The 17,736-nt window shown below is 44.4% G+C and overlaps 1 protein-coding gene across 3 annotated transcripts in view; it reads right to left on the minus strand.

Moving 5' to 3' along the window:
• The window catches only part of ankrd50l (ankyrin repeat domain 50-like), an 88,534-nt gene that overhangs the window by 63,962 nt on the left and 6,836 nt on the right, over window positions 1–17,736 (minus strand). The window contains exons 1-2 of one of the 3 annotated variants that reach the window (XM_084315087.1): window positions 16,556–16,642; window positions 15,542–16,464 (exon numbers count right to left, since the gene is read on the minus strand). In XM_084315087.1, the coding sequence (XP_084171213.1) occupies window positions 15,542–15,999 (458 nt within the window). In that variant the 5' untranslated portion in view covers window positions 16,000–16,464; window positions 16,556–16,642. Of the gene's footprint in view, window positions 1–15,541; window positions 16,653–17,736 lie in introns of those variants that run through there. The other 2 variants (XM_084315085.1, XM_084315086.1) reach the window with 2 other exon arrangements.

Consider the following 17,736-nt stretch of genomic DNA (forward strand, 5'->3'; position numbering starts at 1 on the left):
GTAGCTTATGTCCTTGTGTGTGTGTAACGTATGTGTTTGTGTGAGTGTAGCTTATGTGTTTGGGTGTGTGTAACGTATGTGTTTGTGTGTGTGTAACGTATGTGTTTGTAGCGTATGCGTTTGTGTGTGTGTAACTTATGCGTTTGTGTGAGTGTAACGTGTGCATTTGTGTGTGTAACTTATGTTTGTGTGTTACGACCCTGGCCCAAAGGGACGCAACCTATGTGCAAACCGACACCAAAACCCGTGTTTAACCCAAAAGACTACTTTAACAATGAATTACTGGTACTAACTAAAGAACAAAAGAATAGGAGAACGTGACAAGTCTCAGTTTTCCCACACTCCTCTAGCCACTCAGAGTGCATGTGTGTCTCAGAGACTGGTTTTAACCTGCCAGCAGGTATCCAATCAGCAGTAATTAGCTAATTAGCAGCCCTCACCTGCATGCCCAGTGACACAGGAGTGATCAAGCTCATGGTACATAACATTGTGTGTGTTTGTGTGTGTAGCGTATGTGTGTACTTATGTGTTTGTGTGTAACGTATGTGTTTGTAGCGTATGTGTTTGTGTGTGTGTGTAACTTATGCGTTTGTGTGAGTGTAACGTAACGTGTGCATTTGTGTGTGTAACTTATGTTTGTGTGTGTTTGTGTGTGTAGCGTATGTGTTTGTGTGTACTTATGTGTTTGTGTGTGTGTAACTTATGTGTTTGTGTGTGTAACGTAGGGCTGTCTTAAATACTTCGAAGCTTCGTTCGATGGGCATGGGATTCGAATATGAAAATAGAATTCAATTATGTAAAAAATAATAATAATAATGATTTTTTTTTTTTTTTTTTGCAAAAGCAACTCTGCCTCTCTTTGTTAACTACAACAAGCAATGCTGTTTGTTATTTAAGATGAGGTTGGACTCGGCACTGACAGATTTGTGTTCATTGTGCTGCTTTTATAAAGCCTCAAATGACGGCTTACAATATTTCATGGAAGCAAAGTGTTTAGTTTGTCTAAGATTTAAAAAGGTTTAAACTTTACAGCACTGCCAAAGTTGAACAAAGTGCTGTACAAGTCCCACAACATACAAAAAAAGCATAATACTTTTTTTTTTAATAATAAAAAAAAACAAATTATTTCGAAGCTTCGAATTAAAATCGAATCTCGGCCCCGAAGCTTCGAATTACAAAAAAAAATCGAAGGTCAGCCCTAGTGTAACGTGTGTGTGTAATTTATGTGTTTGTGTGTGTGTAACGTGTGTATTTGTGTGCGTGTAGCATATGTTGTGTTTGTGTGTGTGTGTGGGGGGGGGGGGGGGGGGCTGAATTGCCAATGGCTGAATTGGAGTATTGCACTGTGCAATACTCCAATTCAGCCATTGGCAATTCAGCCGTTGGGTGGGGGGCGCTGTTGAGCGGGCCTGTGACCGGACCTGAAAGCGCCCCTGGCTCTGCGGCTCTGCAGTTGCATACTATTGGGATTCGTTGGGAACAGCAGCACGGAGTCTCGACTCGGGACTTATTTTATTTTATTTTAGCAGCAGTTATCATCAATATCGACCAGGAGGACAGCGCGATCTAAGGGACATGTTTCATTACCAGTCAAGTGTCATTACTTTAGTTATCAAAGGTGGAATCTCTGGACGCAATGACATTATATAGTTTACGTTTTTCTTTCTTGTTAGGAGAGGGATAACTTATTCAGTTAGATTTGATTTGATCTTTATTTATCTCTAACATTTTCAACCATAAACACACACATTTGTAATAACAAAAAAAACTAAAACGAAATCAAATACAAATACATTTAAATATATTTTCCTATGGAAGGAATAATCAACATGGCTCCAATTGGTTGACTATAACAGCACCGTGACCAAATATCCCTATACTAGCACCTTGTTAAACACTTTTTATATATATATATATATATATATATATTTATTTTTAATCATAATTATTCTTGTGAAATCTTTCCACCTGGGAGCCTTTTGACTAAATCAATTTATTCTCCCCTTCTCTGAATGGTGTTTACATTTTACATTTACATTTAGTCATTTAGCTGACGCTTTTATCCAAAGCGACTTACAAGTTCTGTACGACAAGCCATCAGGAAGGGCACAACTCTATCAGCTGAGTAACAATGTTCATCAAAGTGTTGAGTGCTACAGTGTAGGTTAGTTTATTAGGACAAGTGCATGACAGTGTGGTTAGTTAGGGTTAGATAATTTTAATTTTAATTTTTATTTATTTATTTATTTTTATTCAGATAATGGTTGAAGAAGTGCGTCTTTAGTCGACGGCGAAAGATTGGACGTGTTTCGGCTGTCCTAACTGGGGTGGGTAGTTCATTCCACCATTGTGGGGCAAGGATTGAGAATAGGCGACTTCTCTTTGATGACCCTCCCGGAGCTTGGATAGGAGTAGGTCTGAGGCGGCCAGAAGATGCAGAGCGTAGGGGTCTTGAGGGTGTGTAGTTAGAGACCATTGACCGGAGGTAGGCGGGAGCAGTTCCCTTTGCCGCACGGTATGCTAGGTCGAGGGCCTTGAAGCGGATTCGTGCAGCAATGGGGAGCCAGTGCAGGTCCCTAAGAAGTGGGGTGACATGGGCCGACTTCGGTAGGTTTGAGATCAGGCGGGCCGCTGCGTTCTGAATGAGTTGAAGAGGCTTAGTGGCAGTGGCCGGGAGGCCAGCGAGCAGTGCGTTGCAGTAGTCGAGGCGGGAGATGACTGTTGATTGGACGAGGAGTTGGGTGGCTTCTTTTGTCAGGAAGGGGCGGATCCTTCTGACGTTGCTCAGGAGGAATCGGCAGGTTCTGGTTGTCGCTGCGATGTGAGCAGAGAAGTTCAACTGGTCGTCGAGGACAACACCAAGGTTCTTGGCGGTCGGGGACGCGGTCACAGCTGCATTCTCGACTGTGATGGAAAGGTCGGTCAGGGGGGAGGATTTGGCCGGCAGGTGGAGCAATTCTGTTTTGCTTAGGTTCAGTTTGAGGTGGTTGGTCGTCATCCAGGCAGAGATGTCGGACAGACAGGCCGAGATCCGCTCAGAGACGTGGATATCTGAGGGAGGGAAGGAGATTTCTTATGGCAATAACAACTATAGACGACAAAACCAAAGTAAAGAAACAACATTTGATTTTTGGGACGGTTACATTCACTTTGGGACGGTTAAGATTGTATTTTGGGACGGTTCTGGGACGGTGGTGAAAAAAGTTAGTCTGGAGCCCTGGTACTTATGTGTTTATGTGTGTGTAACTTATGTGTTTGTGTGTGTGTAATTTATGCGTTTGTGTGTGTGTAACGTGTGTATTTGTGTGTGTGTAGCAGGGCTGGGCGATTAATTGATATTATCGATTAATTCGAAATTTCGAATTAATGATTTAGGATGATTTTGAAAAATTGTAATCGAAAAAAAAAAAAAAAAAAAGTATTTAAAAAACAAAACAAAAAAATTTGAGTCACCTTTTATTTTACAAAAAGTGATGTTTGGTGAAAGTTAGATTTACACTTTATTAATCCCAATAGGGAAATGTATTCTTGTTTGATGATCAAGAGCAGGGTACAAAATAGTTACACGCCCAGCGCCATTGGCTTGTAGATTTATTCTTTGGCGATTAGAATTTAAGGTCTGCCCGCCACCTGGCGGCTAACAAAATACACTGCATCTACCGCTTCTCCTCCGCTCCAATCCACTCCCTCCAGGCCGCTCACAGTGGTTTAACACTGATGTAATATACATGTAGTACAATGCCAAAGCAACAGATGGCGATGTACAAACATGAAGGCCATTTTCAACCAATGAGAAGGGTGAACCTGTGATATCCTGTTCAGGCTTTGTCACTCACATCCTGTTAGAAAAAGTTTTGACGCCATTGTTGTTGTCGTTAGCTTACATGCTAACGTTAATGGCAGCGACCATAGCATTGTGGCTAGGCTAGCTATCATCGCTTAATAGAGCTAGTGAATGGATAAACAACGTTATTTAACATTGCAGAATGGGTACAATTACAATGCGGCTCAATACAAACAATTGTTAAGGGGCCCAGGGGGTGTAGACTGTTGTAGTTTGAGCTAATTTACACCATGCTCCAAAAAAATAAACAACCTGCCGAGCGATGTGGCGCGGGGAGCGCTCGATTCAAGGTGAGCGAGCGGAGAGCGACTTGGGGGCGGGGTCAACATGAGCGATTAGCGGAGCAATTAGTTTCCTTATATCGCTTCCTCCAGGGTTCCAACTTGTGTTGACAAAATGCAACCCTGCTCAGCTACGGGGAATCAGCGCTCTCTCTCTAGACTAGAAAGGTGCACTCAGTAGAGCACAGATGTCTGCCAGGGCGGCAGCCACACATAATAATAATAATAATAATAATAATAATAATAATAATAATAATAATAATAATAATAATAATAATAATAATAGATTGGATTTGTAATGCACTTTTTGTTCACTGGGATCCCAAAGTGCTACACTACATGGTTAAAACCGTTAAAAAAATAGAAATAAAATAGTTATTAGTAAAACAAATAAAATAAAATACAGAATAAAAATAAGATAAAAATAGAACATAGTTAATTAACACTTTGGGTGCCATGGGTTAAATTCATTATCAACCGTAGGTTGCCGGCTCTATTTGTCTATAGAGAAAGTCCCCTTCTTTGCAGGGCTATAACTTTTTAAATTCTATTGCTACATTGCCATTATTAGGGCCCATTCAAAGTCATATATGTATTGTTCATTGTGTAGCAACGTTAAACTTTTTCATTCACATATTCATAGTAAAGTATGGTCTAATGTATTAGTATGTTTTCATCTCTTTCTGCAGCTTTCTCCAGAACGTGATCTATAGCCCCAAATACATTATATTGATGATGCAATACAGTTTTATGGCAATCAGCGCGATATAAAAAATTCCAACTAGACGTACTTCTAGAAGTTACTACACGTCATCTGATGTTGACCGGATGGGCTAGGGGGCGTTTATAATTCCGTGGGCAGCGTTATACCAATCATCTAATGTGGGTCAAATGTTGATAATAGCAGTTAGTATTGAAGACGGTAATTTTACACGCTAAAACTCACCCCAGTCTCCGCGCGCCGTTGGGCGATCATCGTAGAGTAGAAATTTTACCATTATGGGATGTCGATTTACCCGGTCCATCTCCAGCTTGTATAATGGTATATACGTCCAAATCATGTTGTTTATCGAGTTATTGGCAATCGATCGCTATGTAGTGTGTCGAGATCGAGTCCCGGGACCTATAGCGAGTGCCCGGAAGTAATATGGCAGACCAGCACAACCTCTACGGCACTTCCTGTTAGGCGATTGCGCCGATCGGCCACCAGATGGCGCTCCTGAACCGCCAGAGAGCTCAGTGGGTCCTCCTGGTGGATCTCAGGCCAGCGGAGGGGAAATATGAATCCGATCCCAGATTTTTGAAATATTGATATTAAAGACGCTGTAAAGCGTCCTCGGCAACTTGAGCATGGCCGGGAATGACGCTTTTAAGCGTTTTCCGGCAGTCAAAGTGTTAAAAACATAGTATAAACAGACAATTTAAAAACAAAAGCGCAATCAAATTAAAATAAAAAGCTAACAGTCAAAGGCCTTTTTGAACAGGTAGGTTTTCAGGCTTGCCTTCTCTCTCTATCTATCTATCTATCTATCTATCTATCTATCTATCTATCTATCTATCTACCTCTCTACCTCTCTACCTCTCTACCTCTCTACCTCTCTCTCTCTGTTCAATGATTTAAAGTGGCCAAACGTTACAATATAAATACTAATTGGATTTTTGGCTGGTAAAAAATCTGCCCGGCTGGTAGTTTTTAAAATCTACCAGCCAAATGGCTGGTAAGTCAAAAAGTTAAGTTTGTTCCCTGATCAAGAGGCACCTTTTATTTGTTTTAAGTGAAGTTTGGTGAAAAAGCTAGTTATTGCACTATTAATCCCAATAGGGACATTCATCTTTGTTTGATCAAGAGTAACCTTTTAGGCTATGTGTCCACAGCGGAAATTTTTTTGAAGGCGGACCGCTTTGAAAAAAGAAGAAAAAAAGCTCTGAGCGTTTTTCTGAATGCAACTGAGGCTCGCGCCAGCCGCGGCTCCGCCCCTTCCTCGATGAGTTACATTGATGAGCGCGCTGCTTTTCCAGAAGTTGAACTAGTTTCAACTTTATGAGCTGGGAATGCTCCGCCTAAAACGCTGCCGCCGAGAGCGCGTAAAACGCGAGGCGCGGTGCTGGGAAGAGGAGCGCGTCTGTCGCGTCTCCAGCATAGAAATGAATGACAGAAAGGAGCTGACGACTCATAAAATGTCCGCTGTGGACACATAGCCTTATATTATATATACATACACACATATATATATATATATTATTTTATTTTTTTAAGTGAAGATTGGTGAAAGTTAGGTTTGCACTTCAATCATAATAGGGACATTCATCTTGGTTTGATAATTTTTTTGTGTCAAATAAAAACAAAGATTATTTGAATGATTTCCTTGCCGTTTCTAGTTTAAGAGAAAAAAAACTATTAAAATCGTAAATCGGATTTAAAGGGGAAACAAATCCATATCGCCCAGCCCTAGTGTGTAGTGTATGTTGTGTTTGTGTGTGTGTGTGTAACTTGTGTGTGTGTGTAACGTGTGTTTGTGTAACTTATGTGTTTGTGTGTGTGTAACTTATGTGTGTGTGTAACGTGTGTTTGTGTGTGTAACTTATGTGTGTGTGTAACGTGTGTGTTTGTGTGTGTGTAACTTATGTGTTTGTGTGTGTAACTTGTGTGTGTGTAACGTGTGTGTTTTTGTGTGTGTGTAGCATACAGTATGTGTTTGTGTGTGTGTAACGTGTGTGTTTGTGTGTGTGTAACATGTGTGTTTGTGTGTGTGTAGCCTGTGCGTCTGTGTGGGAGGTGTAAGTGCTTGTGTTGGTTTTATAACCGTGGTCACAGCAGAACATGTCACTTCCTAGAAACAGCCACAGAGATATTTATAGGTAAGGAGGTCAGCTGCACTGAAAGTGACACCTGCATAGAACAATGCCAGACATCAACAAACATAAGTCTATGCTGCGGAGTACAGACTCAAAGCACATAACCTAAACTAATATCTGTGGGGCTAAAAGATGAACAAAATGCTAAATGTGTTTTTTAGTTAGGTAGCCCACCTCTTATTCTGGTTAAAAACTCAGTACCCCCCCCCCCCCCCTGATTCAGCTAGACTTATTTCAAGAGTGAACGGATTCATATCTTCTCTCAATTGTGTTAGTCTTGATAGAATCAAAGCAGACTGGGAGAGAGAGTGAGTTAAGGGAGATTTTGGAGGAAGAGGTTTGGGATTGTGTGCTACAAAGATTGGATTGTGTGATACACCAAATACACACCAAATACAACTCCAAAATGTTCCTGTAAATTGTTGTGACCTGTGTATTTACCACGTGGAGAAATACATTTAAAAAAGTAGACATTTCTGTTGTTTTTTGAAAAACTGGGCTTTTGAAGTGATGAAAATCACTGCGCCCAGGCAGCAGTGGTTTGGCAAAAGATTGTTCCTAGTATATATCTGCTTAGAAAACGAAAATGTAATTTTTTTTTATTTCTCCATGTGGTAAATACACAGGTCACAACATGTTTACAGGAACGTTTTGGAGTTGTATTTGGAGTGTATTGGGGGTGACTGTTGGGAACTAGGCTACACTGGCACACCTACTTCCAGTGAATGACGCTAAGCTAGGCTAACGGTGTGGCTGTTCCCTAAGCTTAATGCATGCACAGAGAAGAAAATGGTATGTATCTAACTCCAGGGTAGATGGAAAATAAACTAATTCCCCAAAAAGTTGGCGTGTTCCTTTAAGCTACAACTCCTCACTAGGACCCTTTCGACTCAGTATTCTCAGAATGTTTGTGAACACAGACCCTGGTCTTCTGAAGATTAAGCTACAAGTTGGCTCATTCTGTGTGCAAGCTACTAATCTTTATTGAGTAGTAGGTGACATGTACTATAAATGTAATTTTTCAGTCTCTAGCATTGTATTATAGTAATAGGAGTTCGTATCAATGTGTTTTAGTGTCTAAATACCATATTGGCGGATTGCTCTGATTCAGCTCAGCCCCTTTCCTCCTCCAGTAAATCAGGCCATTTTGATTTGAACGGCTGATATACGTCATACGGCCGCTGGGTAGCGCACAGTGATGCGATTGGCTCTGTGGTTAGAGCTAATGCCCGCCCCCATTCTACCTAGACTAGACCGCGAGTGGAAGCCACTTCCTCATGCTGCGAGGCGGAGTGGGGCCCGACGCCTCTGCGTGCGCTCTGGAGGGAGAGAGAGAGAGAGATGGAGAGAGAGGGGGCACTTGGGGGGGGGGGGGGGGGGAGGGGATGGACCTGCTGCGCGGCACACGCGGCACTCCCTCCGGAGTGTGTGCACTGCAGAGGTGTCGGGTTTCGCTCTGGAAGAAGCTCTCTCTCTCTCTCTCTCCCACCCCCCCCCCCCTCTCTCTCTCTCCCTCCGACTCTCCGAGTGTGTGCAGAGGTGTCGGGTTTCGCTCTGGAAGAAGCTCTCTCTCTCTCTCTCTCTCCCACCCCCCCCCCCCCCTCTCTCTCTCTCTCTCTCTCCCTCCGACTCTCCGAGTGTGTGCAGAGTAGGGCTGGGCGATATAACGATAACGATAAATATCACGATATATTTTAATAATCGATATCGAATATCGAAATAATTTTTTATTTTTTTTTACCTGCAACAGGGCAGTTTTAAAACCAGAGACAGTGGACAGACTTGTCTTTCTTGCCTGCAACTTAAAGTAATGGCTTTGCTTGTCCAAATGACAATACTGACCAAATTCAGATTTCTTTTTCTCTTGTCTATTTATTTTGTTTGCTTTCTAATTTAAAATACATTTTGAAACCGTCTGTACACAGTAGGCTATGTGTGCTAGCAGAACTAGACTCCAGTCACGAGTCACAGTGCACATGTGCGGTGGTTTGTCCACCAAAAAAGCGCCAAAAGATCGAAAATAAACTAGCAGAGCCAGAACTGTTCAACTCCTCTGGAGCCACAGCCAGCAGAGAAGCCGGTTTACTTTAGCTTTTAAACCAGCTGCAGCCTGAGAACTGGAGTGTGAGGGGATGTAACACTAAAGATGGCGGCAATGACAAAGAATTGCTGCAAAATAAACATACATCTGTTGTAAAAAAAAAAAAAAAAAAAAAAAAAATCGATAATTATCGATATCGAGAAATAAAATAAAATTATCATATCGTTATCGCGATATGATTTTTTTCCATATCGCCCAGCCCTAGTGCAGAGGTGTCGGGTTTCGCTCTGGAAGAAGCTCTCTCTCTCTCTCCCACCCCCCCCCTCTCTCTCTCTCTCTCTCTCTCCCCCACCCCCCCTCTCTCTCTCTCTCTCTCTATCTCTCTCAGTCTACCAGTAGCAGACTGTGTGGGCTGACTGTCACTCAAAGTGCTTATGGGCGGAGCCAGGCCATAACAGCCTGAAATCTTGAAGCTGGAAAATGATGGTTTTGAGTACTTGATTAGAAATATAAAACAATGCATTTTTTTGAAAAAAACCTTACAGATGTCTTCAATACACTAACAGGAATTGTGTAAAGTTGACCAAATAGTGCTAGGAATAGCAGTACATAGCCCCTTTAAGGTAGACATTTTAACCAATGGTGCCACTGCAATTTTGAAAAGCATGTTCCCCGACAAAACCCCCTCCATGTATCTTCCTGGTAACACTGTGTAGCCTATATATATATTCATACCACATGTCACTGTGAAGAGCCGACATGTCCGTGTGACACTGCCCCTTTAAAAGTGTTTTCAACCAAACAACTTTTATCCAAAGCGACTTACAAGTTCTGTACGACAAGTAGAGCTGCCGCGATTACCGCATTACCGCGGTATCGCTGTTACATCACGGCCACCGCAGAGTAGGCTGAATACCGCGTCACCGCTGTTTTTTATAATAATAATAATAAATTACCCTCCTCTCGTTGGGCTTGCGGCTCTGCAGATATACCCTACTCCTCTATCGAGGTTCCAAGCGACCCTATTGGGTACCAGAAAAGTCACGTGAAACATTGCAGACCACTGATTGGTCAGAAGAGAGACGCGTCACACGTTGTAGCGTCATTTACGTCCTGAATGTCAGCTCATCACAACACGGCTAATAACGTTAGCTTTAACTCTCCGCCGGAGTGGACTACCATCGCTCCTCAGGAGTACTAAACGAGACATAATGATTTTACTGTCTGCAACGAATGTTATAATAAAAGCCCTTCGTTCTATACACTTGTCTGATTGAAAACTTTATTAACAGACCGCAGAAAGGGACAACTCAGCACGCTCTGAGCAAAGAAAGGAACTGAGATATGAATAGAGTATTGCTTGCCTTGCTATGGTCGGGTAAATACGCTGATGTTATTGAACGTATAACTATATAATATTAATGCCACAAAACGAATGCCTTTATTATAAAGTAGTAACTTTATAGTAATAATAATAAGAAAGGGTCGGGGGGGTTAGGGGTAACCACCCCTGCCCGCGACACCGAGTGAACTGCGCACGACCAGAGGGGAAACTTCGAATCCGTGTTTCACTTTCAATAACTAATGCGTGCTTGCCGAATCCCAAACAATATTCATGCTGCAAAGTCATCCTCTAAAGATAGACATTTAGACTAGAGGCAGGCTATATGCTATAAAGAGTAGACTACTACTAAAAAAAAAATTCATTCAAACTTTTTTTTTAAATTTCTTGTGTGCGTGCGGTAATAACCGCGGCGGTAGGAAATATTTTGCAAATTTGTGCGGTAAGGAAAACATCAGTACCGCGGCAGCTCTAACGACAAGTGAGCAGGAAGGGTACAACTCTTTCAGCTGAGTAACAATGTTCATCAAACAGCGTTGAAACTTGGGTGCTGCAGTGTTGAGTGCATAGCAGTAGAGTAGAGACATAGTATAGTAGGTAGTAACTAGTAATAGACAAGGAAGATGAATTAGTGGAAGAGTGCATGATAGTAGAAGACAGTAAAGAAGGTTAGTAGTTTCTTTCTCGTTCTTTCATTTCAGATATTGATTGTTGTTTTTTTTATAATAATAATAATAATATTAATAATAATACAATCATTATAATAAAGCACCACAGACATGGCCACTTGGTAGTTCTGTTCTGTTCCTCAAGTGTCCTAAACAGTAAAAGCATTTGAAGTCATGTCTCGCTGCACCAGTGTCTGCATTTGTAACAGCCATGGAAAGTCAGTAGAGTCTGGCCATTTCTTCACAGAATGCACAATACAGATACAGCACTCAAAACTCAAAACTCTCATGCGCCTCTACCACTCCTCCACCACTGCACTCCAAACTGATTGTGTGACTCCTATTGTTCTTGACCGGGCCAGATTTCACACCTCCACTTCCTCCCACAGGCTGGGCAGATTTTCATCTTAAATTTTTATTCGTCCCAAATGTCCCAGCCCCATCGGATTTCTTAGCTTTTTTCACTGTTTACTTATCATGCATTGCAACACTAATATATGGTCAGTACCCCAAGTCAGACTGCCCATATAAAAATTATTTTGGGGGTCTGAGGGCAGTAGCCCCCGACCCCCTCCCTGGGGAAGCACTTAAGTTAACTACCCTCCCTTTGTTCCCCCAGCCAACAGCCCCGGAAAATTAACACCTGAGTAGACTTAAGTGGCACACAAGCAGCAACAAGCAGCAGACAAGCAGCAGACAAGCAGCAGAATTGGTTTGATTTTTGAGCGCTGCGTCTGTATGTGCCTCTCTGGCTGCCACGCAACTAATTGGCTACTAGCAACTGAGAATACAAAGCGGATGTTGTTGCTGTCATCCCCTTCCTATTAATCTAGCTCCAGCTGTCTCTTCTACTACCACACTGAGGTATTGAAGTATTTGACCCAAGACATTCCTTGCAAACATGCTCGTATTTCTTTCTTTTGATTCATTATTATAAATTGCCACTTTGAAGGCCAACATGAAGGGGAGCGTTAGTTTGGCCGATCAAACCAATTTTTTTTTACAAAGGAAGTGGAATCGAAAGTAGATGCACGCTATTACTGGAAATACAAAAAGACAGGAAGTCCACACGTATCTTTCACATTTATCTTTCCATTAACTTGCACTTAAGTCAAAATATGACACTTAACAATATTTACACCAACAAAAGGGACAAAGGGTCATATTGAGGGCTCCGTGCCATGTTCTTATGTACCCCAGTTGCTATTGCATGTACTTATTTGTGTTTCATTACACGTATATACTTACCAACTGTCTCGCCTGTTTTATAGCAACACTACTGTCACCGACATCTAAGAAGGGAGATCCCCCCCTTGAACAGCCCTTCTAAGGTTTCTCCCCTCCACATTGCCTGTGGTTCTTTTTTCCTATTTGCTAAGTTTTTAGTGAGTTTTTCCTTACCTTCGCGTGGTGTATGTCTGGGAGTGTTGCATTCATTTATTCATTTTTTTTTCTTTTTTTCTTGACTTGTTTAAAGAAGACTTATCCGGTCCATGGGGACATTAACGTGTGTTGTCGGGCCTTACAAATAAATCTGATTTGATTTGGTCTCCCTATGGGATTCGGAGGGGTTTGGGCTCAAAGAAATCTGTGGATCATTTCATTACTCAAGGTCACTGGACTGCACTTGCCTTGACTTTTATGTAAAAACACTTGGTGGCGTTTTAAGAAGGGATTCGAGACTTTCCCTGGGCACGAGTCCAAAACATCTAGGTTACAGTCTTATCACACTGTGTGTGTGTGTGTGTGTGTGTGTGTGTGTGTAAAGCAGGTTAATGGCCCTTTAATTGACCCGTAGAGTTTCCCTTCTCCATCCTGTCCTCGTGGTCCTGGTGGCGGTCACTGCCGGATTGACCTATGACCCTCTCCGTCCTGCTGTTACTGGATCTGGACTGAGTGCTCTACCGGATACATAATTAGCCTAAAGTAGGAAGAAGCCGGGGGCTGTCGAATGTGTACTTATTCTTTTAGTTGTTCTTATTTTATTGCACATACCGCAGACAGTTTATTGTTTATTGTATATAAAATACCTCCTTTTTCTATCCTGTAAGTTATTGCTTTTTTATGCAATAATTCCTGTATGATGTGGAGCAAAGGGAGAGAAAGAAGAATTCCATTGTACTTGTTGCATATGGCAAATAAAACTATCCGAATCCGAATCTGACCCTCCAGCACCGTGGGAAAAGGCTGTTTAATTCAATACGGAGCACCGTAGACAACTGGCCTTGTGGTTCTTCTTAGCCGTGAAGGACAAACTGAAACGGTTTGTATTGCAGGCCGTGGAGAAAGCTTGTAAAAATAAGAATAAAGGGCCTTCGGTGAGAGTGCCCCCCCCCCTCTCCACTGTTGACTGCGTCTGTTAAACCAGTGTAAAGTAGTGTTAATGACTGCCACCACGGCAAGCGGGCGGGCGGGCGGCCGCTACGAGGCTACAAGCCCTGTGCCTGCGCGCTCCCCCCCCCCCCCCCCCACGGCCTCATGTTTCATCTGTTTGCCGACGGCTGTTCACATGGCCGTGCCTTTCACCGCTTCAACCACTTTCTCTCACCGACGCTCCAAAAACACACACACACACAGCTCCCCACCGTGAGCCGGTCAGAAGGCAATGTGGAATCTAGCTCTGTACTTCACACCAGGGAATAGCAAACAACAGAGGGGGGGGGGGGGGAGGACGCTTTACAGTGTAAACACAACAGGGGACGGAGAATGGCTCCTTGTGACCTCGCTGAACGGCACTGTCACCAACGCCGGAGCGCTGGAATTATATTTCACCTCTTTGTCGTACGTCCACGGCCCCCCCCCCCCCCCCCCCCTCTAAAGGGACGTTTGTGTCGTAAATAGCATTGTAGCATTCATCCAAACTGGGAGGCCCATTGTGTGAATGCAGTTGAATGGGCCGCATTATAAGCGTGGAAATAAATAAATATATAAGTCCAGAGGAAGAGGAGGACAATTGCTTCGCTTTTTCCTGTGTTCCTGAGCTCGCTGCTGTCTTTCTTGGCCTCTCTTTGTCTGAATGACAGCCACGTGGGTTTCGGAAAGACAGGCTCGCGGAGTAGAGCGGACATTAAATCTGTATAAGTCACTTGAGACTCTGCACACCTGTCCACGGTCGATATAACAACGGACGAGAAAGGTGCTCGGCGTGGAGGCCGGCCGGTGCCTTACATTACTCTTTCTGCCTCCGTGAAAACATTGGATCCCTTTGACCTATCAGATGAACTCCCAATGTTTCAGTTTGACAACCCTGAAATCTCCTTCGTAGAAAATTCCAAATTCTGCCTTCAAATCAAGCACTGGCCTTGGCAGACAAGAAGCTCATTCTGGCCACATCAAAAGCAATTAGGGCTATAACGAATAGTTCGAAGCTTCGTTCATAATGTTGACATTCGAAATCTTTTTTTTTATCCACTTTTTCTCCCCATTTTCTATTTTTCTCCCATCCCAATTTCGTATATCCAATTCTCCCCTCCCCTGTCTTGAACGTTGCTAGACTATGCCTCCCACTGGTCGGCTGTAGTGAGGACAGAAGCCTTGCATCACGTGTCCCCTCCGGTACACGAGGAGGCAGCCTGTCGCATCTTTTCACCGCAGCAACTCGAACTCTCAGTGGCGAGGAGTAACGCGTGGGAGGCTCACGCTGCCCCCGTCACTTCCTGCTTCCGTCGCACCGGCGTCACCAAACCGACCTGTAGGAGTCGCTGTCCACAACGTCCAATCCCCACCCACCGGCTTTCCCACCCTCTAACACTTGCCAATTGTGTTAGTATGAACGACCGGCCAGCCGGTAGCAACGCCGAGAGCTGGGCTCGAACCCAGCGTATCCTGCGTTAGAGGCGAGCGCCTTGCCCACTGCGCCAATCAGCCGCCCATGACATTCGAATTCTAAATCAACATTCAAATTTTTTATAAATCTTTTTATATATATTTTATGTGTCTATTCATTCTGTTTAAACCAATGGGGTTTTTCTTCACAGTTGCAGATAAAGATTAGCCCTACACTAATATTATAGTATTATACTATTATAGTATATGACTCATCATACAAATTTTAATAAAACATTTATCATAAATGATGTAGCCTACAGTATCTGCATCCGCTTGGCGCTCCATCAAGACGTCACCATCACTTTCGTACCAACCGTGCCCTTATTGGATTATTTATGTTGACGACACGGATGAGTTATATTCATTAAAGAAAGTTGATTTAATAAAAAAAATTTAAAAAATGTAATCAGATTAATCACTTTATTGAGTTTATTTAAATTGAGGATTTAGTTTGGGGATATTTAAAAAAAAAATTAAAAAAAAAATTACGTCATAAAATATGACGACAGACATTCAAAGCTTCGTTCGAATACTTCAATAGAAGCTTCGAATGTTAAGAGATGACATTCGGTACAGCCCTAAAAGCAATGCAGCTAAACACAATGCACAAAGGACAATGCTAGGTCGGGAATGTTAAAAAGCGGTGCAGTAAGCAGCGACCGGAGAGTTAAAAAAACAAACCTTTTGAAGGTGTCATCGGGGTCCCGCTGGCAGTGCAGAGGCTCCAGAGCGGAGGACACGGAGGGGGCGTCCAGGGCCTCCCCGTACCCAGGAGGGAGGAGAGGCGAGGCCCTCAGCTGATCCACCAGGCCCAGCACGAACCTCCACAGCACCATGCTCCTCTGGTCCTCCCGCTGGCAGAAGTGGGAGGCCAGGCAGCGCGGCGCCAGCCCTGCCCGGAGCCCCGCGTCTGAGGTGGGCCACACCACCTCCGTGCACAGGGCCGTCTTGCCCGCCCCGGGGCCCCCCGTCACCAGCAGCCCCGGGGGACGGCCGGGCGCGGACCGGGCCTCCAGGCAGCGCCGCAGCTTCTCCAGGGCCCATTCTCGGCAGTAGAAGCGCCGGCCCCGGAGCAGGCTGGAGGAGCCGGAACCACCGCCGCCGCCGCCGCCACTCATTGGGCCCCTGGGATCCGACATCTGGGGACTAACACACTGCCACTGTGGGCTCCGCGCCCCATTCTCTCCTCCTCCTCACCCCCGCGCCAACTCCAGGTCTGCTTTGCGGTTTTAAACCCGCACACTCGCTCGACTGCTCGGGGGCAGCGCCGGGCGTGTTGTTATTCCCCCCAGCTGTCACTTTCCAAGCGGAACGGTCATTGCTCTCCCGGGTAGTCGATGCCGGTCGTCCGTCCGCCCGCCCCTCCCCCGGGGGTATCTGAAAGGATGACGAGGGTGGAGGTCGGAGGTCAGAGACGGGTTAAGTCCACTTAGAGGTCCGTGTGGGAGAAGGCTCCCCTCAGCTCTTCCATTCTCTCCGCAGGTGCTTCCAATCAATCAGCGTCTCTCTCTCTCTCTCTCTCTCTCTCTCGACGTCCACGTTGTCCTCGGGTGAGGGATACAGGAGGACAGTTTATTCCAGCTTCGACAGAGTGGATCCTTTGACTGGAAACCAGAAGAGTGAAGGAAAAGACGGTGAGAGACTGACACAATATTTCTCTCTCAAGAGATCTAATTATCACCTCGTCTATCTCACCTCCAGCTCCACCAACACACCGCCTCGCTCTTCCAATTACTGACTGTGCGGCTGTCTGTTCCTCCCAAGCTGTGGCTCCCTTTCTCCCCTATCTCTCTCTCTCTCTCTCTCTCTCTCTCTCTCTCTCTCTCTCTCTCTCTCTCTCTCTCTCTCTCTCTCTCTCTTTCTCTCTCAAAGTTTGTTGCTTAACCTCGAGCCACTGTTCCCCACAGCCTCAAGATGGAATTCCCTCCTCTTTCACACGCCCTCTCTCCCTCCCTCTCTCTTTCCCTCTCTCTCTCCCTCTCTCTCTCTCTCTCTCTCTCCCTCCCTCTCTACCTCTCTTTCCCTCCCTCTACCTCTCTCTTTCTTTCCCTTTCTCTCCCTCCCTCCCTCTCTCTCTCTCAGCTGCTCTCCGGTTTTTCTCGTCTTCCTCTTTTTTTCTCTCCTCCCCTTAACGTTTCACAGCATGTCAGGACATGCACTGAAGCAACGGCATTTAAACAGAGAGAACGAGAGAGAGAGAGAGAGAGAGAGAGAGAGAGAGAGAGAGAGAGAGAGAGAGAGAGAGAGAAAAAGACAGACAAACAGACGGAGAGAGAGCGAGGGAGGGACAGAGAGAATACACACACAGGAACGTGAGTGATTCCAACGCAAGTTGGAAAAGGTTGTTTGGGGTCAGAGGGTTCACCCACAGAGCCATGCTATATAACACAAGTGCTCACACCCCCTCCTTGGATCCTTTGGGTCTGGGAAGGAGGTGGTGGAGAGGTTCCAGGACTCTGGAACTCCAGTCTAAATACGCCTCACATGGTTCTAATTAGGCCTAACAAAAATAATAGTTGGTTTCAGGTTGGTTGTCAGTTTGGCCATGGGTAGGTAGGGATTTTTTTTTTTTTTTTATTTTATTCTTTCCCACGGCGACTATGGATAGGGAATTTCTTTATTTAATTAACCCTTTCACTGCCACACGACAGAAGGTTAGCCCTTTACTATCACACAACCGACGGCGATGCTCCATCATTAGCATCATTAGCTCCGCGGATGCGGAGCTAATGATGCTAATGATGGAGCATCGCCGTCGGTTGTGTGATAGTAAAGGGCTAACCTTCTGTATTGTCACAGTGAAAGGGTTAACCGGCTGTCGTGTGGCAGTGAAAGGGTTAAAATGTTCACAACAACATGGATGCATGTACTCTGCC

This window comes from Notolepis coatsorum, assembly GCF_963971535.1.
Source record: "Notolepis coatsorum genome assembly, chromosome: 5".
NCBI lineage: Eukaryota > Metazoa > Chordata > Actinopteri > Aulopiformes > Paralepididae > Notolepis > Notolepis coatsorum.